Raw genomic sequence first — 21,329 nt, 5'->3', positions numbered from 1 at the left:
AAGTGATTAATCATCGCGTATTGCTCTCGAAGCTCCGAGCATCAGTGAAGAATCCTATCCCGTCGGGAGATTCAGAAGATATTTAGTTACCACGTGAGAATCTCTAAACACGGACCGGTGACTTTCCAGACTCCAGTCCAAATAAACTTGAAGCGCCAATAATCATCTAATCATTACTGGTTGACTCGGGTAGCCATCGCACGGTTGAGCTCGTCCAACTCCTCTGGCCGTTTCTGCTCGTGAGGAGAAGGATGGGAGCCTGCCATTCGATCTGACAGAACTCATCTCATCATAATGGGCACACTTTTTGATGTCTTCCTCAACATGCGGGCAGCTCGGATCGCGGCAGAGCATCATATCAGTTCCACGGTGGCGGGATGGATTATGAGCAGGGGTATACCTCGCTTGGAGAGGACGGCTCTTGAAGAGAGGCTCAACCCACCCGGTAAAACCTGCTCAACACTAAATTTACTCGAGACAACTTTAATCCCAGGTGATCGCTGACATATACACGGCAACTAGTTTCCGCGGCAAAAAGCTCCTAGCCCCTCAGGTAGATAATTCGCGGATAATCGGATAGGTTGTAACGTCGAGATCAATTGCTCCAGAATCTGTAGAGAGAACCGCAAAGAGAAGCTCGGATGATAGTCTACGTAGTCAAACGCCCGGATCGGGCATCTAAGCAAGTAGGGACGCGCAACACACCTTAGTCTGGATTGTTCAGCGTTCATGTCAGGGGCCTGCGATTGACCAAGTTCGTGGAATCCAACGAGCAATGAACTGTTCAGCTCAACATTTTAACTCTAATACGTCTCAAGCATGAGACTGAGAAGGATCGCCTGTCGATTGCCATCGAATAACCGCTGTCTCAGAAGGCCCAAAAAGGAATCTCACACGAGACAGCAGATTCTCACTCACTAGCTCCTGTCGTGTGGTGTCAGAGCTGTTCGGCACGAGCCAACCGACCTAGTCAGTTGGCCCAGGCCGCCTGTTCCTTTCACGTCCAATCCTTCAACCGCTGGCCTCGGCCTCCGCAGATTCTTTCCCCGCGGCGACAATGATCTGCGACAAAAGCTTCGCACCAATCCAGTTTTCCATGGAAATTTGAAGCAATGGAGGCGGTGCTAAGTAAGTCGGCACAAACCTGCCGGCCCCCCAAGCAGAAGACCGAATGCTTGGTTTGATGATCATACAAGCTAGCCATATTGCTCGATACGTACTGGATTTTCAGGCGATGTCTTCGTCTAAAGCGTTGCAGAAAATTCCGCTTACAGCCGAATCCGAACTTGAGGTCTCCATACAGACTTTCCTAGTGAAGGGATGGCAGCACTTACATGACACCAGATGAACACAAATCCTCGATGGCTGTGCAACATGCACATCATTTTCCCACGGACCTGAGGACATCATCTTAATTGTTTTGACGACGTTCGGTTACGCCGGCACGATGTGTAGAGGGTTGAGTTGACAGACCAGGGGGTGTCAGGCCAGCACAGCTCGCTGCTCAACATGTATTTGATCACGTTGCTCGAATCTGCCCATTGACTCTATGCCGGCTACATCTATAAAGCATAGAATATTCCCTTCAATTATTCGGGCCTTGAAACCAGCATCACACCAACAGCAGCCAGATTGCATCATTGCGCCGGACGCTTTCCTTTCTTTTCTTACCCACTTTCACCTTCCAGTCTATAGATACTTGATATCTCGCCTTTCCCTACACCCTCAGTATTTGACGTTCGGATTTCTATACGCCACAGGCTCTTACATTCACTCCAACAACAATGAAGCCCATTTCCGTTCTCTTTCTGGCTGGCCTCGCCGCGGCAGCTATCACAGACGCCGGGCTAATCGCTACCCGCGACGAGATTGCCCGAGACCTTGAGGCTATCACAGACAGTCCTACTTTTGTCGATAGAGATGAACAAGATTCGGCTCTGCATCCTTTCTCGATTGAAGACAGAGCCGAAGAGGATGATGAGAGTGATCTCACCACCCGTGACATTGACGAGGCTGCCACTTTTGGCGAGCTCATAGCACGCCAGGCCAACAACACTGCTGGTAGGAGATATGACAATGCGCTTTTGATCATTAGGCTAATTGGATTGCAGGAGGTGGCAAGAACAACGACGGCAAGAAGAATAACAAAAACAACTGTCAGGGCTGCGCAAAGGGAAAGAAAAGGGGCAAAGACGCAAAGGGCAAAGCATGCAGATGTAAGAAGAACGCCAAGAAGAACAACAATGGCAAGGCAAATGGAAATGCCAACGCCGGCGCCAACAGCAATAACAACAACAAGGATGGGAAGAAGAACAATGGAAACGCGAATGCCGACAAGAGCAAGGGCAAGGATAACGGCAAGGGAAACCAGGCTGGAAATAAGAACAACGGTACTGCGGTTGACGACGGAAAGAAGAAGAACGGAGGTAATGGCAAGGAAACTGGCAAGAAAGCCAACTTGTCTACGGGAGCTGGAGCTGCGGCTGCTGAAGCCGCCTAAGCGGTGGATGTCTTATATCAGGTTCGTAGGATGGATAGAGCCAATTGCTCATGTGACATGTCAGGCAGAGGGTGCTTGTAGATATTGATGCGACCATATTAGAACATGGGAAAAAAGGATTCATGTTTTCGGAAACCACGAAATGACGAATAGCTTAAGTGACTAAGTCTGCCTAATGATGAACGTTGTGATGACGGCCATATCTGTCTTGTATCGAAAGGTTGCTCGGGATTGAAACCAGACCTATTCAATAGAATGCATTTGATAGCCGTGGCCAAAAACGTGATAATCGTCGAGATGACTGCCACCGAACACATGCCCAAACGTAGAATCAAGACATTTGCAACACTCCATGTACACAGGAAAGAGAGCATGAGTGTGTCACACGGGCTCGTACTACAAGGCCAGACTTGGCATGATTTCCAGTGATCACTCAAAAGTTCGGATGATTGCGACAACTATCTTTGGGTAGCGCGCCTTCTGAATCAAGCCTTAAAGTTTATCAGGCGCCTTTATTACGAGGTCACTCGGCGAAAAAAGGCCGTCCCTGGCGACTGGAAACGACCTTACAGCGCGAGTCGTGTTTCCAAAACACACAGAAACGTCGCCTTGAACCTTGCGTGCACCAGCAACACGGTCTTAGGGATTTAATACAAAACACCGAGGCCGATTGTAAGAAGAGGGAAGCACTATAAAGGCTCAAAGTCGTCCTACGGCTGAAAGAGAGTTGCCTTTATTTAAGCCAATCTACTCTCGTCACGGTCAAACAATAGTCATCATGAAGTTACTCTCCGTACTTGTCGTTGCTGTATCTCTGTTCGAGGCTAGCGCCCTTCCCGTTGAGTCTACGTAAGTTTAGCGAAAGCTCTAGCTAGGTACTCTTTATGCTGATTATATGCTTAGCAGCGTCGAGAATGTTAGTCGTGTCAAGAACGCAGCCAAAGCCCCACCATTCACCGGCGGAGTCGCGTTACCGAAACGCCAGAGCGATAAAGACACAATAATTAGAGAAAGAGGCAGGAAGGTTCAGAACCCAGCGGAAGTGCCACCTTTTACGGGTGGAGTTGCGTTCCCGAAACGGCAGGGTGATAAGGATACGATAATTAGAGTGGTTGCCCCACCTTTATCCGGCCGTGATGACTAAGCCAGTTGTCCCACTTCGCCCAGGGCAGGTGCCAGCCAGCCCATGGTACCTGCCTATTACTCCTTATCAGCCTTTGCTGTTCCAACAATTACCTTGAAAGATGGAATGTTCGAACCCTGTGTCACAGCCGAGCTACTCAAATTTAGGTTAGCCCTTTTTAGTTATTCATAGCCCTTGGACTTCGGCCTCTGAAAAGAACATGGATATCCCTAGGTACCTACTATAGGGGAAAGTTTGAGCTAGGTATGAAACAAAAGTATTCATCCATATTACCAAATGTTAGAGTGCTTCTCTTGACACAAGTACACTTCATTCCAGTTCATCTAAATTGGCAGTTTCCTGATCAGCAGAATTCGGAGAGTTCATGTTTTCATGACGACGCAGAGTGAGCGTACCCGGTTGGGTAGTACTTACGTATAAAGCGCTCCACAGAATTATTCTCCCCAGCGCCGCGATATCAGACGCTGTCTAGCCAACAAATGCATCGACCTCTCGCAGTTTCCATAATCCTCTTGTCATCGTTGCCTTAGTATCGGAACAGTGTGTATATCCTATGATTGATGATAGACTACGATATCATGACATTCGGCATCGGTGAATGATCTTCTGGTTCTTCACCAAATACGCTGGTCGCAGCCGTGCTCCGGTCGTTCCATGAACCGTCGTCCGAGTCCACATTGTTAGATTCAATTGATAGCGATCGTTGTCGACTACACACGCTTGACATGATACTATCAGGGATGACACAATTTCCTTCTGCGAATGTTACCAAGCTTGCAGGAGATCCTGGCACTCGGAGATGACCCTATGGATAGAGAGTTATTAAACTGCCTCTATCAGAGCGATGGCATAACTTACCTTGGAAGACTTTGGCTCCGGTGAAAGATAGGTTTTTTTCGCAGTACCCGACAAGGGGGCAAAGCTCTCAGATGTTTCTCGCAGCGAGGGTTCAATGTTTGCAAGTTCCGTAGAAATCATGTCGATAGAGTATCTTTGTTTAGGATCAACAACGAGCATTCGTTTCATGATCAGATCCAGCATCTCTCGGACGAAGCCTGTACAGGGGGCCAACCCCCTCAATCTTTCAACCCACTAGTGGCAAGAGTATTAGATTTGCGATTCATAAGCCTTGACAGTGCAGGGACTGAACTTACGTTGTGTACAGCTGGGTGGAGCTCAGCTTGTTTACCCCCCTGGGGTATATGCGAAGCAACGAAGTACCCGTGGTCAGGCTCTCCTATGTCATCCACATCATCTGGCCAGCGATTGAGATTGCGGTCTCTCTGGAAATTCTCAACATCATCATACCCAAGTAAATACCAGATGCAAAACTCGAGAAAAACACATCCAAGGGACCAAATGTCATACTTGGAAGAGATGGGATTGCCAAGGTCGATTTCTGGAGCCCGGTAGGTTCCAGTATAGCCGTCTACTCTCATGACGCGGGACTTTGTGAGCCTGGAGTGATATCGTGTCAATCCTAAGTCAGCAACAACGAGATGATCCCGATATTCTCCGTAGGTTGAAAACCACAAGATGTTAGTCGGCTTGATGTCGCCATGCCGGCCCCAATCTTTAACAACCGCCTCTTCAGAATTGACGTTTGATGACCTCTCGTCCTTCTGCCATGTTGCGAGTCCATGAATGCGTTTAATGGCATTGACAATACCACGGCATTGCCGAGCCATCCACTTTGTCGCCAAGGGCAGTTTCTCCACCTGTCTCTTTTTCCAGAATTGCTCCAAGTTACCATCTGCCCACTCAAAGACAAGATATGGCTTGTTACCATGCTGATAAGTAAGAAGTAGCTTTATTAGATGTTTTTCCTTCCGCACCTTGGCACATGCTTGTTCGAGGGCTCTAAGCTCCTTGCGGTAGGATTCGTGGTCAGCGCCATTTATCTCCTTGACTGCAAAGCAAGGTGGTCGGCCCGGGGTCTTGCAGCAAAATCATCAGCAAAAACTTCAACTAAGATATGTTTGAACCTCTTACATTATTCCCTTTGTAGTCGTGGTGGCTTTGGTGAATCTCGAGCCTGTAGATTATTCCATGTCCACCGACCGCATTCTGCTCGAACTTATCCCATGGAAGCCTAACGTCGCCATCGAAAACATATGAGCAAAGAGTCTCATTTCCCATGCTTAAGAAAGGAACGAATATTATTTTCTGATAAACATAGAACAGATCGATGTGAACGCGCTCCCAATTTTGGAAAAGCGTCGTGTTGACGCGGTCATCACCGAGAGTTCGGAAGTCTTTCTTGCTCTTCATCTCACTGCACAGTGGTAGGTGGTGATCGAAGATATTTTCCTGGATGAAGTCTTCGATGTGGCTTGTCTGCTGCATGAACACCAATGTGGCGGCGATTCTTCGCCGGCTGCCCGTTTCATCACCCCAGATCTGGCCAGCCTTATGAATGATTTCTTCTTCAAAGGCATCTTGGTAGAGAGCCCTGATGAGAGACATCATGGTTTTGATGTTGAAGATCTTCTCGAATGAATCGACTGGAAGGTATTCCTTCTTGTCCATTCCGCTCCAGCTAAGATTGCTCTCTATTCTGTGTCGAATATCATCTTCTATCTCCGCAGCTGAGTGAATGTGCTGCGCTGAATCTCCTTCGCATGATATATGATCGAAGACATCGCTTTGGCTGGGACTGCGGCTGCGGGAGTGGTGTGTTGACCAAGGTACCGCGCTGAAACCTAAATCGTGAACAGATACGACAGCATCTGTCTTGCCAGACTCAGAAAGCCCGAGACTTTTTCGATGCAAAATCGATGCCTCAATTGTGTTGTAGTCGCGGCTCCCAATGGCTGCTCCACCTGGGAAATCAGCGTGCCATGCAAATAGCGCATCTGTCGTGATCCTTGGGGTTCTATAGCAACTTGAAGACACGTCGTGCCCCTTGTTCGATAGCAGAGGGCTTGCGGCTTTCTCGGGCGTATTTGAGGCGCCTTGAGAATTATTTACGGTGCTACCAATGTCCACATGCTCATTCTTGACGTGTCCCGAGTTTGATTTGGTTGTAGGTTGACTCCCCTGGTTCGTCGTTGCCAGGGGTATGCGCTGGGGCAGTCGTTGTGCGTCGGTGGGGCTACAGTTGGGTATGTCGTCGACTCTTGATAGGGTGAGCATGTTGAGTTGGGATTGATGCATCTGCCTTGGTGGCTATTCAATATGTTGCCACTGTCAGAATGGAAACAGAAGGTAGGGAGGTAAACCTGTCTGGTAGTTCTTGAAAGGAAGAACAGAAGCCAGCTTGATTTTGTCTGCTCACCATGTCACCCGTAACCAAGAGCTCAAGGCTGAGAGCCCGATCTGTCTGAGAGAAAGCCTCGTTGCCTGAGAGTGCCCGAGGCAGTTGTCTTACCGGCTGGGCTGACCAGTAATCTCGGCTAGGCGCGCTGCGCCAGGGGAGGAATGTAGGGGGCTTGGGGGCCATAGATTGATGGGGGCCATTCGACCTCAGGACTTGAGAGGATTGGGGCTGTGTAATAATTCCAGATCGTTTGAATACGACTTTGTCCTACATATCACCAATATCAGCCGGTCTCACCGCCAGTTGGCAGTACCATATTGCTCCGCCATCGCCCTCCCGATTGACCCAGCCTCTCTCCCAAGCTTTCCTAGTTCAAGGTAACCATGAAGAACATGAAGTTCATAGAGCCTACTACGCCCTATAATAAGCACAGGCTCCGATGCAATTCAGCTCCAGGTGATTCAGTAAGGTAGGCATTGGACACTTAGCCAAACTTCAGTACGTCGAGAAAGTAGAAACCTCCAGGTGGCCGACACACCGTAAAACTGCAATTACAACTCATTAATTGGGCGGGAGGTCTGCGCGAATGATACCGCGTTAAAGGCTAATGCGAAGTGGCGGGTTCTGACAGGATGCCTAGCGCAACATCAGCACCAATCCACAACTCCGAATGAGCTGTCCTCCAATATTTGATTGTCACGTTTCTTTTCCGGGGTGGACAAGAAAGGCAAAAAAGAGAGGCCAAACAATAACAAAGACCAGGGGGGAGTCCCCGGTGGTCGTTTTGTATGCCCGTGCGGCTATCTGGGCGTCCACCTACCCCCCTTCTATGCCCCTGAGCCTCAGCTACCTCTTCAAGTTGTGCCGCTGTACACCATTACAAACCAATCATAGAGAATGACAGAACGCCTGGAGGCAGATGGCTTTGAGGACGGAGGTGGTGATGAAATTACATAATCTGAATGCAGAAACAAGCCCCAAGGCATGCGGAAATAGAGGTTATGTTCGTTTCTGTATCAGAGTACAGACACGAGAAGAAGCAGAAAATTACCAGATGTCGACCCAGGCCCAGTTCTTCGAAACTTGCTTCTCTAGAATGGATGCAACCCCTATCCGTTCGTAACGATTGATTCGAGAATCGTTCTGGCTTTTGCAAATGACAAGTACGTGAACTTTCGCGCAGAGGTCTTCCTTGTCACGGCCGATGATGATAACCCGTAAGTCTTCGGCTTTGAGCTCATATTCCCGGTCGAAACAAACTTGTGATGCAATCTGCTCTTCGCTGACGTCAATGCCTCTTGCAACCCCCCGAAGAATAGTATGGTCTTCGTCGCGACCATAATATGACGCTCCTGAGAGCATATCTGGATGACGAGAGAAAGGGCTTTCAAAGTCTGTATTCGCCCACTCAATCTTATCGAATTCGAGGTCCATATACTGAATCTTTCCGGTCTTAGAGAACCACGACCAAGTTGGAACAAGCCACGTCGACTGAGTGATGATTGTCATGTCTGCTGGTTGATCGCGCTTCCACAGGATACTCCGCGCGAAATATTTCTCGAAGGACCCGTGTGCGGCTTGAGTTTTGAGTGCCCGAGCCAGTCTCGTCTGAAGACCTAGAATTGCGACGGCCCTATCGGAAGCCATCGTAAATGCAAGTGCAGAGTACCTCTCGTACAGATCTTGAATCAGAAGCTGCCTCCCATCTCGGTAGTATTCCAAAGCAGACTGGGGAAAGTTGGCATCCCCAAGAAACACAGCTTTCGAGCTATGGGTGACAAAGTTAGATAGTCTTTCATCTCCGTCTTCGGGATCAGGCCCAGCTTCAGCTTACTTGTACAACCGACCCAGAGTCTCACACCGTATTCCAAATCCACATTCCCAGTATACCTGGGTTGGAGTAAAATATATGGAGCGTCTTGATAGAGCTCTTTCCTGCAAGACCCAGCCTCGCCTGTTGATCTCCGCCAGCTCGACATCTTGATGGAAGTTGTCGATGTGTGCGCACACATAGAGCACGTCTGGCAGATCCTTCACCCGTAGATGAACGCTGGGCCTAGGCGCACGATCGGATAGGAAGCCATCGAGTGAGGATTTGGCAGAAGCTGCACTGATAGTACAATATGCCGCACTGAAAACCTCTTCCATCTTTGTTGACTCCCTTTCCCAATCCGTCTTGTCATCCTGAATAATACACAAAGTATCAATCCAAATGTAGTCTATTCCGAGGCCGCGAGTGACTGTGATTGCATCCTGAAAGGTTTTTGGTAAGTTATCGAAGTCTACATGTTCCTGTAGTTGAGAATAGTTGTCGCGATAGAGGCAAAATCGTTCGTGCTTCTTCAGCTGACCCCAACAGTGGCTTAGAGCTATGTATTGGCAACTTGAAGGCCCCATTGTACTACAATTCAAGACTTGAATTGGCTCCGTGACTTTGACAAGGCGAGTTGGCATTCCCAGGTCTTCTTGTGCCGCGTGACGATTACACGCGTTATGTGTCAAATCACAGCTATGTAGCCACTGTTTCAACAGAGTGAGCTGTTCTGGGCTGTTCATTCCAGGAAGTCTTGGTAAACCGATCTGTCTTCCAGGCGGGATGTCTTGACCTTGGTGTACATATTAGCTGAAGCAAAGTTTGAATCCTTCAAGACTCTTAGCTGCGTACCTGGTTCGACATATATTGAGAGAAGATTTGGCCCGTCTTCGACTCCAACTATCGTATGATTCTGGCGTAGCCTCACAAGCTCTGGAACCACAGCATAGACTCGTTCAAGAGCGCCGAGAAGTATACTGCACAGATCGCAGTGTAATTGAGCGTCTGACGGTCTGAACTCGTGTGGGAACAGAGCTTGCGATGACACTGCGCTGCATTTCGCGCAAAAGATCTTCTTCCCTGTGAATAAAGGTCCCATTCCACCCCAGTCAATTTTGCTTAAAACCTGGGAAGCAAATAAATTGTCGGCAAAAGAATCCCAAGAGTCATTGAGCTGGCTTCGTTGCTGTGCAAGCCAGACGTTAACGACTTTCGGACTTGTGCATCAAAGTAAAATTGAGCCTAGTAAACTTACAAACTGCCACATCATTAGCAAGTTGCGCTCTTCTACAACCTGAGCTTCAACTCACCGACTGGTTCAGAACGGAATCAATAGCTGCGGTATCCGAAAGCATTTCGTTGAGATGGGTTGGTGACTTACATTCTAATGTGCGAAAAAGTTAGCATGATAAATCTCTCACCTCTCTAATAATAAGATATCCTGACATACTAAAGACAGTCTCCAGTTAGTATTCGGCCGCTCTCTTATATTTCCCTGCCGATGAGTCCACTTACTTCTTCGAGCCTAGCAGTCCCCTCGTATGCCTTGCCCTCCGCCAGAGACTGCTTAGATTTTGGCTCCAGCTCATCCGTAGCCTTGCGCTCAATACCAACGAGTCCGTCAAACTCGTCGAGATTGTCTTCGTGGGCAGGGAGCGAAGGTTTGTGGCCATTGCTTTGAGAGTCGTATCCTGTGGCCAGTCCTTCGTCCGTGATGCTACTTTTGGGTTGGCCATTGATCACCTGCGAGGACTGGAGTTTCTCTCCTATCGAAACTCACACAGGGTAGTACTTTCTCTGGATTATTATCATCTGCCTATGAGCTGCAGATGCCGTTTCGCGGTGCTTAGGCGAGCTAACGTTCCAGTTGTCTGACACGTTGACGACGAGAAGCCTTGTTTCCACAAGCGTCAAGAGTTCTCTCCACGCTGGCTGCGCTTGAAATGCTTTCGAGAGAGCTATCATATGACTTCGTGTGTCGGTTTGGACACGATATCTCTTTTCGTTGCCTCTCGCTCGCTCCCGCTCCCAAAGGTATGCGGTTTCGTCCCTGAACTTTTTCACTGTGTCAAAGCCGTAGGAAATCCAAATCAGCACCTCTAAGATAACACAGCCCATGGACCAGATGTCATATGCTCTTGAACGAGTTTCGTGGGCGGGTAGCTTCTTGTCTCGATCTTTGTCCATCTCAGGAGGTTCATACCGAGAAGTTCCCGGCGGCGTCATGGTGAGAATCTCTTTGGCTCTTCGGATCCTGGTCGCAGCATCTAGTTCGTGGAAAGTAGTGAGCCCTAGGTCGGCGATTTGCAGCGTCTTTTTGTTGTTCACATCGATAAACAATAGAATGTTCTCGGGCTTCAGGTCCCCATGTCTGCAATTGCTCTGATGCAGTTCTTCGAGAGCACCGAATAGGCCAGTGAGCTGGCGAAAAGTCCATGCAAGCTCGACTTTAGTCAGAGTATTCCCAGGGTTACGACTCCAATACTGGGCCAGATTTCCCCCTTCTGCCCAAGGGAAGAGAAGGCAGCGATCTCCACGGTGTTCGTAAGCCGCAATGGGCTTGATCAGGTGGTATGACTTGTAGTTTCTGAGCTCCTGGAGATTCTTTGCCTCCCTGTCAAAGAATTCGCGAAGTCCAGGATCATCATTTGCCTTCTTCAATGCGACCGCTACGGTGCCGTCTTGGTTCTGTGTAGCGCCATCAGTATGTGATCAATGTAGGTAAGCATGCGATGCCCGGAGTTGAGCGCTTACTCTAGCCGTTCTCTGGGCCTTGATATGTGCTGGATGAACGTTGACTTTGAACACCTCGCCAAAAAATCCCTTGCTTTCTGCTCTGCGATTGACTGCTACGTACGGAAGTACCATCTCATTCGGGAACCAAAACCGAAAACGTTGGCCTTCTCCGAATGTCGGGGCGATGAATCTCCACTGATAGACGTTGAAAAGTGCTTTCTCGTTGTGACCCCAGCCCCGAATGTGAAGAGCGTCTTGTGAGCTGGAGCTGCCAAGGGATGAAGCAGGATGCCAATTCCAGATTGTATTGCGGCCGGCAGCATCTTGCGTCACTCGAAATGTAATAGGAAGTGAGTTGTTGTTGAGAGAATAGGATTTAAGAGCTCTCAACAAAGACACCTTCTCAACACTATTCGTTGACATAGACACGAGGGTCAGGAATAAACAAGTGGCATTGTTCGTCACGAAATGGATGAGGTTAGGGTCAGTGCTAAGGCCGGCCGTGCTTAGAATTTCGGCCACCCCTTTTTGATCGAAGAATTGAGCGAATCTGTCATTCGGTAAGAATTCATTGCCATCATGGTTAAAGCATAGGTTATCTGTAATCCGTTGGCCGAATGAGGAGATAACTCTGTAGTCCGAGGACCTGTAACACCGCAGTTCTCCGAGTCAGCCGAAACACATCCATGAAAAGAGCCCTTCACATTTGCATAGAAGAGGACTTGGGAGTCGATAATAGTAGACTTCGATCTCTTACGAATGACTGGGTCTGTTGCTCGTGCTATCAGAATAGCCTTGATTGGTTCCAGAGTCGGGCATGGCACAATGCGAGACCGTGACAGCGTCTCCTCGCATAGTACGGTGTCTAAGGAGGCAGTGATCTGGGAATTTCATATGACGATTTGAACTGGGAGTGGTCCCTATTTTAGGACCGGTCAAAGTAGATAAAGTAATGTGCGATACCTGGGCACCTGCACACCATCACGAAGAACGTGGCTTTAGGCGGCATCACTCGCATCCTTGCCAGTTCCTCACACAAATTCTGACTGGATTGATTGAGAAGGTGGCGCACCTCTTGATTGCCTTGCGCCTGTTTGGCTTCGCCGGGGGTGGTTCGCATCATTACAAACTGACGGAATCCGAGGTTGAGGGGTGTCATTGAGACCGGACATGGCCTTATTACTGAATGGAAACGTATAAGCGCTCAGGCAGGCTGAGGCTCAAGCACCGAGGCATGTGTCTGTTAATGCATGCGTGTTGCGTGATGAGTGTGGGGGGAAAGGGCGGGGAACAGACAGAGGTGGGAAGGTGGATAATAAGAAGAATACACCAAGTCTCTCGGTTGGTCGTATCGCTTGCACTTTTGGCGAATTACCAACTGCGCGAAGAGTGTCCAACGTGCATTCGACTTTGAGAAAACGATCCTTATGAACCGTAACAGTCATGTGTCTAAGGTAGGATATCTTGGTTCATAGGACCTTCATGTATTTCGGAGAGGAATCCTCCGCCCAGGACAGCTGTCTCTATTCAAGCAGGCTACATGCGGTCAGCGATAGGCTTCCGCGAGACAACCTTATCATGGCCCCCATACGATGTCGGCTCGTGATCCTGACTGGTCTCTCTGTTGGTTGCAACGCACATCATGCCAAGACGTTCGGTCAGTGGTGCGCCAATCGCTCGGAGATATGGCAGCGATTCTGGGATTCAGATGTGAGCCAACTTGCATATGTTCCCAAAGGCACCCCGGCAGCTAAGTCCGACATATCCCCAGCCTGATTGCGCGGGGAGCCCGTGCCAGCCCCCAAACCTACCTCACCTCGCGGTACGGAGCGACGAGGAACAAAGCCATAACTATTGCTAGGAGAGATTAGGTCTACCGTATCCTTATGAATAAGTGTCACCGAAGTGCAACTAATGCTACTGGCACTGGGAAGCACTTACCAAATTCATGTCTCGTTACAATCAGCCACTCAGATGACTCAGGATGTTAGGGACTAAGGTGCCAAGTGTTATGGTACGTAGCAATGGAAATATGGAGCGGATGCAACTTGGCTTGTATAATTATCACATAGCGAACGAAGAAAGAGAAACTCCATACACGGAGTTGATGTGAGTCCACGAGGGCTTATACAAGGGTAGACCGCAAGCTCCGTGATGAACTATTACTGTTTAAAGACATAGGGCACGTTTAATTCCATTGCCCTCCTGTTACTGAGACTAAGACAAAATTATTGAAAGTGACTTAACAGAAAGCATTCCTAAGTAATATTTTCAAACCCTTAATACTATTCGACCTGAACTTGTCGATGTTTCTAAAGTTTCCTATCACTTGCGCTGGTGAGTCTACTGAGTCATTGCTGAGAGGCTTGCTGAAGGCTAAATTCCGGTCCTCAGTGTGACGGTCAGTTGTCTGACAGAACCTGGTGACTGACGCTTAGGATCACAATATTGCGCGTTCTAAGGTGTACTATTTAATTATATCATGTCTTCGTGAGCTCAGTGCCATGGGCTGGATGCCGACTTTCGACTCTAGCTATCTCTAATCTCTACTCTTTTACCACCAATGCTCCTTCTTGAAACCTATTGTTAGCTAGGTAGAAGAGACTTTAAAGGGTCGGACTGACGTGTAACTTACTACTGCCCTTCATAGCAACATAAGGCAGGTACTGACACAATCTAGCAGTCGATAACACAGTGGCGTACCCTTTTTCAAGATTTGGCCGTATGACCTGGCTGGCAGACGTTTGAAGTTGCCAATGTTATCCCTGCACCGTTTTTGAGGGGTTAAACTCTTCAAAAGTGATTACGTATAGTTTTAAACCTGTTATCGTGGATTAGGAAGTCAAATACATATAAAACAGCTCGCAGAAACTGTCGCTTGAAGTGCAATTCTCTTTTAAAAGGGCGTATCAAAAGAGCACATGAAGAGCCTTCTTATTATAAGTTATTTCATTCCATCATCTAGATTAAGCAGTCTTATTGTTTCACTGCATTCCATAAGGATTCCAGGCGTCATGATGACTTTTCTCACGACGCACAGCAAAGCCATGTCAGTGAAGATTGTTCAGCTAATAGCCCAGCCTCATTGACGATGTTTACAAAGTCAGTCGTCGAAGAGCTATAATCTTGACGAGAGCTCAAACCAAACTAGACTATTCAGAAGACCTGCTATGCTTGGGCGGAATTCGCACGATGTCGCCCGGAAAGTTGCTGGAGAGTGTGTCAGGGTTCAACTCTTCTACCTAAAGGCTAAACACGGGCCGAGTCAGGCCACGCTCTTCTCACCTATAGTTCAAATTCCTGTGGTACCTTCCTTACAAATCTTCCCTCGTCTTCGTATCACTCACACATCTGTTTGTTTACCTATTGGCCATAGCTGACATAATGCAGCCTCCCGGGTTCGGAAAGCAGACAAGTCTCCGCCATCCCCGATCCCGACCCCGCAGTCCGGGTCCCACGGCACCGAGCCCGAACCCGAACTTCGTCGCCCATCAGGTATTGTTCGGAGGGTGTACATCGGTCGATCTCAACTTAGTCGAACATTCAATTCTGAAGCATAACAAACCAACTCCATACGATATGATGGCTGATATATTGCCTGAAAGACCTCCCAAGCCTCCTCACTTTGCACATGAACCAAAAAGTTCGGTTCTCGGACCGCCTGAACAATCAATCTCACGTAAGATGCACTTCTCCGAACCAGACGCCACAAACCCCGCGATAGCACACCGTCCACAACACTCTCAACCAGTGATTTAGCAATTAGACCGACTGGGTATCGTAAATTCGCGGGGTCGGGTTGCTGGGCAAATGTCTTACCTTCCAGTATCCAGCTTATCTGCTCCAGTGCAACTCGTCCGGACGCTGACACATGAATGGGGGAATGGCTTCCTCGTATGACAAAGGAACGCTACAAACCTCATCGCCCACAACCTCATAAAACATGGAATGCACCCATCTACATCGTGACATCTAGCAACTAAACTCACGCAACCCATCGTGACATCTCTCAAATCAAACTCACACAACCCATCGCACCACCTCTCGCAACCCAAATCTCCAACCGCCCAAAATGCCCTACTTCTCCCGAAACCCCTCCTTCAACCTCTTCTACCTAGACGAAGGCCCCCGTACCGCAACCCACACAATCCTCCTCATCACAGGCCTCTCCTGCGAAATGCACGACTGGTCCTGGCAAGTCCCCTTCCTCCTATCCCACAACCTCCGCGTCATCTCCATCGACAGCCGCGGCCAGGGCAAATCCTCCGCCCCGCCGCCCGACCCCACCATCCGCACCTGGCCCGGCCCCGAGAAATCCGCCGACCCGGAGGTGATAGACTACTACCCGCAATCCACAGCCGAAGACATGCTCGCTCTCCTATCCCACCTCAACATCACCAAAAACCTCGTCGTCGTCTCTCACTCCCTAGGCGACGCAGCGGGGTACTACATCGCCACATCCCGTCCGGACCTCGTAAAAGCCTCCATCGGCGTAGACCCAATCCACGCCTTCTCCAACGCCGTCCGCGAACGCGACGCCTACCTCTTTGACGAGCCCGACGCCAAGGACAAGATCGTCCCGACGCTCGTCGAGTTCTTCAGCACATACTGCTACTCTCCCGAATGCCCAGCCTGGCAAAAGACATGGCACCTCCGCCGCATGGCGCAGTTCGACGGAGCCGTCATGTACGCGCTCTGCTGGGGCGGCTGGGGCGACGCAGAGCACAGCTTGGGCAGGCAAGAGAACGCAGTCAAGGCCTTTGGAGGAAAGCTCAAGTGCCCGCGACTGACGCTGGGTTCGAACTATTGGTATGTCGCTACTGATCGTGAGCATCTGCCGAAGGGTGATGAGGCGCTGGATGAGATCGTGTTGATCGAGGGCAAGGGCCACTGGTTTCATCAGCTCGAGAGCGAGGAGTTTAATGGGCACTTGAAGAGGTGGTTTCAAAAGATCGGCGTGCTACCGGCGGTAAAAGCAGGCGCGGCGTCATGAAAGCAAGGTCGTGTTCCAGTATGTGTGTGTGAGTTGGTTTCGGGAGGTCAAGTCCAAGTGCCGGCAGCGTCTACGGTGTTCCGTCTGCCGGCGACACAGATGGTAAAAGCCCCATTTGCGGCATGGTGTAGGACGCACCGTGCCGGGGCTGTGAAAGGTATTACTGCCGCCTCCATTTTCGGCCTTGCTTCTCGTAACCTTAAACAACCTTGATCTCGCCTTAAACCAAGGCACAAAATAAAGGGGTTCGGTTCACCACGATGTTTCTGTGTTGCATCCTGGGATATAGTTGGCTAGTTGTCCTGTGAACGAGTCGAACTCCCATACATTGAGTTATCCGGCAATTGGGATTTCGAGCAACCATGACTTGAGATGGAGGTCTGTCTTGTCAGCCCTGCCGACCGAAGCGGGTATTAGGGTTTCACGGGATGGTGATTGAGTCCGTCGCCGATGGAGTATGGAGCCAGTAGCCGGCGCTGGAAAACGATGGCGGGACGACTGACATCGGAAGCGCGATAGAGTTGGGCGTGTAAGAGCCGCTCATCGTGGGCAACGCCGAGGCCCCGCAGTTCCGGCCATCATTGCCGTCAAACGCCGGCACGCCCTCACTGTTGCGGCGTCAAACAGCGGCAAAGGCGGCTTCCAATGTGAGCGAGGTGGCTGGAGCGTTGTGTGTGCGTGAACGGACGGACGACTGAGCAGCAAAACGGCAACCCGCCCGTCCGTCCAATTGGGTGTGTCATGTCGCATGAATTGCTTGCCGACTAAGTCCGTCGGCGATGTGGTCGGCCTGTAGCGGCCCTTGTCTGGGATCCCGTCGCAAACTCTGGACGAGTCCGCTGCCGTCCCTCTCCATCGTTGCGTTGCGAGGATCCGAGCTCTTCGCTCTCTCTGCGATGTGCGTGCCGTGAATGCCGGGGAAAGTTGGGGAAATTCGTCTGTGCTGCTTCATCCACGGGGAGATCATACTCATGGGTAAGGGTGGAAGCAAAACGAGGGGTTCAACAACAGACCCAAGCTCCTTTTCTGCCCTCCCCCCTCCTCAGAATCCCAATGCAACGGCGTCTCCCCCACCATAGCTATGAGGGATCTTTGACGTCAGAGTCCATGGCTCAAAACAGAGGTCCAGTAACGGCATCGAGCGGAAGGTTGCCGACGACGCCAAAAGCCTGTGTCTCCTTGCTGCTACAAGTCTTTCAGGGGGGCGAAAGGCTTTTCTTTCTTGAGTAAGTGAGACTGCTTGATCCTTGAATCACCGAATAAGGTACAGAGCAAATCTCGATGGTGGTTGTCAGCTCATGCTATCAGCTGCTTTTTGGCCTCCATTAATGATAGTTGGGTTGTACAGATTGTGCCATTAGCTAACTCTGGTAAACTTCGTACCTGATTTACAACGTGTTGGTTCGGCCGATTAGGAAATTCTAGCCTCTCTGTGCCTGGCAAGGTTCGATAAGCCTCGATTTCATATGAATTGCCGCGTTTTGGCATCCGAGACTTTGCCATCCATCCAACTGAAGAGACTTTGCCATGGCTGAGCGGCCTTCATGTTGAAAATAGTAGCAATAGTGTGTCTTGGCTCGTCGTGGCTTGTGGATCCAGCGGCATCGCATGCCGCAGATCATCTGGCCGCTGTCAGGGTCCAATATCCTGCAGCTCGATGGGGGCACGAGCCAACGGAACGAGACCCTTTTCACGCGTGTGAGTGATTCTCCAGCAGCCAGAGACCCTGATGCATGGAATAAAGGTGTCGTCTGTGCAACTTAAGCCTCATGTTCAAGTCTCAGCTCAGAGTTTTTCGGCCTTAGACTCGGCGTATCATGGGTTCCTTTGACACCTCGGTCTGCCTTCTGAATACGGCTATAATTGCAGGTCTGGCATCGGGGTCAGCATCGTCTGCGCCTGCAAGGTCTGTCCTCGACGTTCGAATTGCTGACGACCATCTGTGGGACAAGTCAGTCCACAGTTGGTTCCCAACGAGAAAGAAGAGCCAACGAACAAAGACAACTAACCACCGGAACCTGCCCCGGAGGATTCTTTGTGACATTTGGCACTCTAGTAACAAGCGCGGCGCGCTACTCGCACTCTTTTAGACTTTGGCCGGTTCGGGGCAGGTCAAAGTGACGTCTCAGTCACGTCCGCCACCACCGGACGGACACCAATAAGCTTTGTCCTGGCCCAACTCACCGAGGTCGTTCGCCTGGCCTGGGGGCTATTGCACGCGCCGTGTTCGCCCGCGTTGCCGAGGGTGGATGGGTGGTCGACGTCGACTACATGGTATATGCCGCTACGACTGCGAGCGATCTTAACCGGGATCAGTCAGATCAAACATTCTCCAAATTTCCACATTTATCGTGGGGAGCTTCCCCAACCTTACCAACTCGATCTGACCTCCTTACATAGCTTCAATGTCCTCCGTTTCCCTTCAGACGCGTCAGCTTTGGTTCTGTTGGAATATTGCTGATGAGAGAGTCGCTCGAATGTCGAGCCCATACCACCGCTGGATTGACGAGACCTAGTCACCATGGCCAGCTTGGCCAAACCGCAACAGGGCCACTCGAGAGTCGAGGAGAAGCGCACAACGGTAAGCTTCGGAGACCCCGGCCATGAGATGATAACTGTCATGCTGATTTGTAAATCAAGCGCGACGGCCCCAAACCACGCAGGACGTTGCTCTCCGTTTCCCAACAGCGACGATCTTCCGGGTACCCAGCATCATGGACGTCTAGATGGAAACACCGTCAGCAACCTCCACCGACTAGACCTCCTAGTCAATCGCAGGACAGCTCACCTTTGCCATTGGTCCTTGCTCGAAGAGACTCCTCCCAGACATTGCTGGATTCGGAGGAGGAGCCCGAACTGGTTCTTTCAAAGTCTATCCAAATCGGCCCGGAAGTGTTGTCGGTGAGCCGGTTCTACACCAACTATGCCGCGCAGGCCAGCATCTTGATATTCAGTCGATTGCCCGAGTACTACGACGTTGACCTATCCGATGCCAGCCATGCACGACACGCCACACACGCTGTGGCCTTGGCGAGTGCTTCTCGGTCACTTCGTCAGTCGGGGCTCATGGTTGGAGCCCGGCGACATTACGGCAAAGCCATTTCGACTCTGAACCAGGCCCTTCAAGATCCAGTTGCAGTGCGAGACGATGCTAACCTGGTCACGTTATTCTTGTTTGGCATGTTCGAGGTACGCCTGAGTTGGTCCTACCGACGTTGACGCATGTTGTGTCTACCAGTCTGGGACCACACCTCGACTCCGAGGTGTAGTTAGTATTCCGGCTAATCCCAGCAGGTTATCAACGGCAAGCGAGGCACAAGCACGATCGACTTGCAGGAGAATGTATTCCCTCACGGTGTCGGAGGCTTGCAGCTGTTCAAGTTTCGCGCAGATCATGGCTTGACCAACGAAGTCGACAAAGCCTGCTTCACCTTCTTCTGTCATGCAGCGGTGAGTAGTTTGGACCTCCTCTCTGATGGACACCCTAGCTGATATTTCCGGGGACAAGTTGATGGAGATGTTTATACAGCGAGACCACTTGACGCCTCTATGGTCAATGCTGGAAGAAGTAGAAACTCCGTGGGGTAGGGGCCCTGTTCTCGAGCCGCTTGTTCGACAGGTAGTCGATTTCAAGAGAGCCTTTGACTTCAAGGTACAAGTACAGGACAACTTGACCAAGCTAACCGATAGCCCGCCGGAGGATTTGCTGGACCTCATCCGAGGCGGCATCGATCTGAACAGCGATCTTGAGGCAGCCGTTGCATTCCTCGGCTTCTCTGGCGCTTCAACGTGCTCCGGACAGCAGCAAAAAGTGTTCAACGGTCTGTTTTCACTGTCGTCTGAGTCATCAGTTGCTATCGCGCGAAGCCACTATCGTTCGCTTCGTGTATATCTTCTAGAGCGAATCATCGAGTTGCGAAACATTCTAAAGGAGAGCAGCGGCAAAGTCGCCACTAGCTTAGGTCCTATGCCGAGCTGGTCGGATGGCGTGTCAGTCGTTGAAGATGTTCTCGAAGACATCCGGACAGTATTCGGGCTCGAAGGGAAGGAAGAGGCGCCGATCGAGGGCCTTGCTTACCGAACTATGACAATGTTCTGGCCAATGGTCATGGTGCGAACTTCATGTTTCGCAGGTCCTCATAATGGCAGATGGGTAGCAGAAAAGATGTTGGAGTTAACTACGGAATCGGGGTTTGGCCTTGGTGTGGAAGCTGCGAGTGCTTGAAAGCATCGCTTCACTATCACTATCACTAAGGCGTGGCACTGTTGAAACGGTGCTGGTGGCCAAACAGGACTATCAGATTGATGTCAATAGCTTCGATGAGTGGCTTTCAGCTACACAAGCATGTGGAACATGATCAGAGCGACTGGAACATTCACAAGGCCAGGAAATCGGGTACAAGAAAGTGCATGTACACCTGGGTCACGGTCGGAAAATGGGACGGAAATACTCCCATAGTGACGGGGAACTTACGAATATGATACCAATGACGTTTCAGGATAAGGAGAAAGGAGTTCACATATCAGAGAACGAGTTGTGAACCTTGACGGTTGTGAAAACTATGTCGAAGCGTGTTTTTGGGTGTCGCTGATGGCAGTAGTTCATGGCGAGCTGGATGACAATCGTTTTCACATTCTAAGACTATTTTCTTCGGGCGAGCTTCAGGCGAGACGAGAGCTCCAAATCGTTGACAGGCTCAAGCTGCGGAGAATCAATTCGGCAGAGAACATCCGGAGGGTTCATCATGGTGGGTGGTGAGTCTTCGACCGGCGTTGCTACGACGAATAGTGTTTCGCCGGTTAACTGCAGCGAAGGAAGCAAACAAGCCGTACGAAAGCAGAGAATGGGTCGAATGATTCTGGCAAACTGAGATGAGAACGACC

At 50.2% G+C, this 21,329-nt stretch overlaps 6 protein-coding genes across 6 annotated transcripts; 4 read left to right on the top strand and 2 right to left on the bottom strand.

The window, feature by feature from the left end:
- Positions 1 to 1,630: 1,630 nt before the first annotated feature.
- BDP81DRAFT_210816 (uncharacterized protein) lies at positions 1,631 to 2,611 on the top strand. Its single transcript, XM_060582662.1, has 2 exons — positions 1,631 to 2,061; positions 2,112 to 2,611. Exons 1-2 carry the CDS (start codon positions 1,785 to 1,787, stop codon positions 2,498 to 2,500), a joined length of 666 nt encoding a protein of 221 aa, XP_060446141.1. The 5' UTR covers positions 1,631 to 1,784; the 3' UTR covers positions 2,501 to 2,611.
- A 1,489-nt stretch (positions 2,612 to 4,100) lies between these two features.
- On the bottom strand, positions 4,101 to 6,872 carry BDP81DRAFT_210807 (kinase-like domain-containing protein). The gene is made up of 4 exons (XM_060582661.1): positions 5,637 to 6,872; positions 5,480 to 5,581; positions 4,799 to 5,422; positions 4,101 to 4,736 (listed from the first exon to the last, which is right to left on the bottom strand). Exons 1-4 carry the CDS (start codon positions 6,798 to 6,800, stop codon positions 4,467 to 4,469), a joined length of 2,160 nt encoding a protein of 719 aa, XP_060446140.1. The 5' UTR covers positions 6,801 to 6,872; the 3' UTR covers positions 4,101 to 4,466.
- A 1,078-nt stretch (positions 6,873 to 7,950) lies between these two features.
- BDP81DRAFT_460224 (uncharacterized protein) lies at positions 7,951 to 11,875 on the bottom strand (the record flags this gene model as incomplete). The annotated part of the gene is made up of 9 exons (XM_060593635.1): positions 7,951 to 8,671; positions 8,738 to 9,509; positions 9,569 to 9,925; positions 9,972 to 9,974; positions 10,098 to 10,100; positions 10,138 to 10,141; positions 10,344 to 10,407; positions 10,497 to 11,320; positions 11,471 to 11,875. 9 exons carry the CDS (start codon positions 11,873 to 11,875, stop codon positions 7,951 to 7,953), a joined length of 3,153 nt encoding a protein of 1,050 aa, XP_060446139.1.
- A 2,890-nt stretch (positions 11,876 to 14,765) lies between these two features.
- BDP81DRAFT_210765 (uncharacterized protein) lies at positions 14,766 to 15,368 on the top strand. The gene has a single exon (XM_060582660.1). It carries the CDS (start codon positions 14,837 to 14,839, stop codon positions 15,209 to 15,211), a length of 375 nt encoding a protein of 124 aa, XP_060446138.1. The 5' UTR covers positions 14,766 to 14,836; the 3' UTR covers positions 15,212 to 15,368.
- A 261-nt stretch (positions 15,369 to 15,629) lies between these two features.
- BDP81DRAFT_317223 (alpha/beta hydrolase) lies at positions 15,630 to 16,445 on the top strand (the record flags this gene model as incomplete). Its single annotated transcript, XM_060584237.1, has 1 exon — positions 15,630 to 16,445. One exon carries the CDS (start codon positions 15,630 to 15,632, stop codon positions 16,443 to 16,445), a length of 816 nt encoding a protein of 271 aa, XP_060446137.1.
- A 2,403-nt stretch (positions 16,446 to 18,848) lies between these two features.
- BDP81DRAFT_425409 (uncharacterized protein) lies at positions 18,849 to 21,013 on the top strand. The gene is made up of 5 exons (XM_060590217.1): positions 18,849 to 19,026; positions 19,086 to 19,167; positions 19,234 to 19,634; positions 19,740 to 19,895; positions 19,954 to 21,013. Exons 1-5 carry the CDS (start codon positions 18,967 to 18,969, stop codon positions 20,668 to 20,670), a joined length of 1,416 nt encoding a protein of 471 aa, XP_060446136.1. The 5' UTR covers positions 18,849 to 18,966; the 3' UTR covers positions 20,671 to 21,013.
- The last annotated feature ends 316 nt before the right edge of the window (positions 21,014 to 21,329 follow it).

This window comes from Colletotrichum phormii (assembly GCF_030913505.1).
Source record: "Colletotrichum phormii strain CBS 102054 chromosome Unknown BDP81scaffold_8, whole genome shotgun sequence".
In the NCBI taxonomy this organism is placed as follows: Eukaryota; Fungi; Ascomycota; class Sordariomycetes; order Glomerellales; family Glomerellaceae; genus Colletotrichum; species Colletotrichum phormii.
The sequence above is the reverse complement of the archived record's forward strand: the minus strand, read 5'-3'. Positions and strand labels throughout refer to the sequence as shown.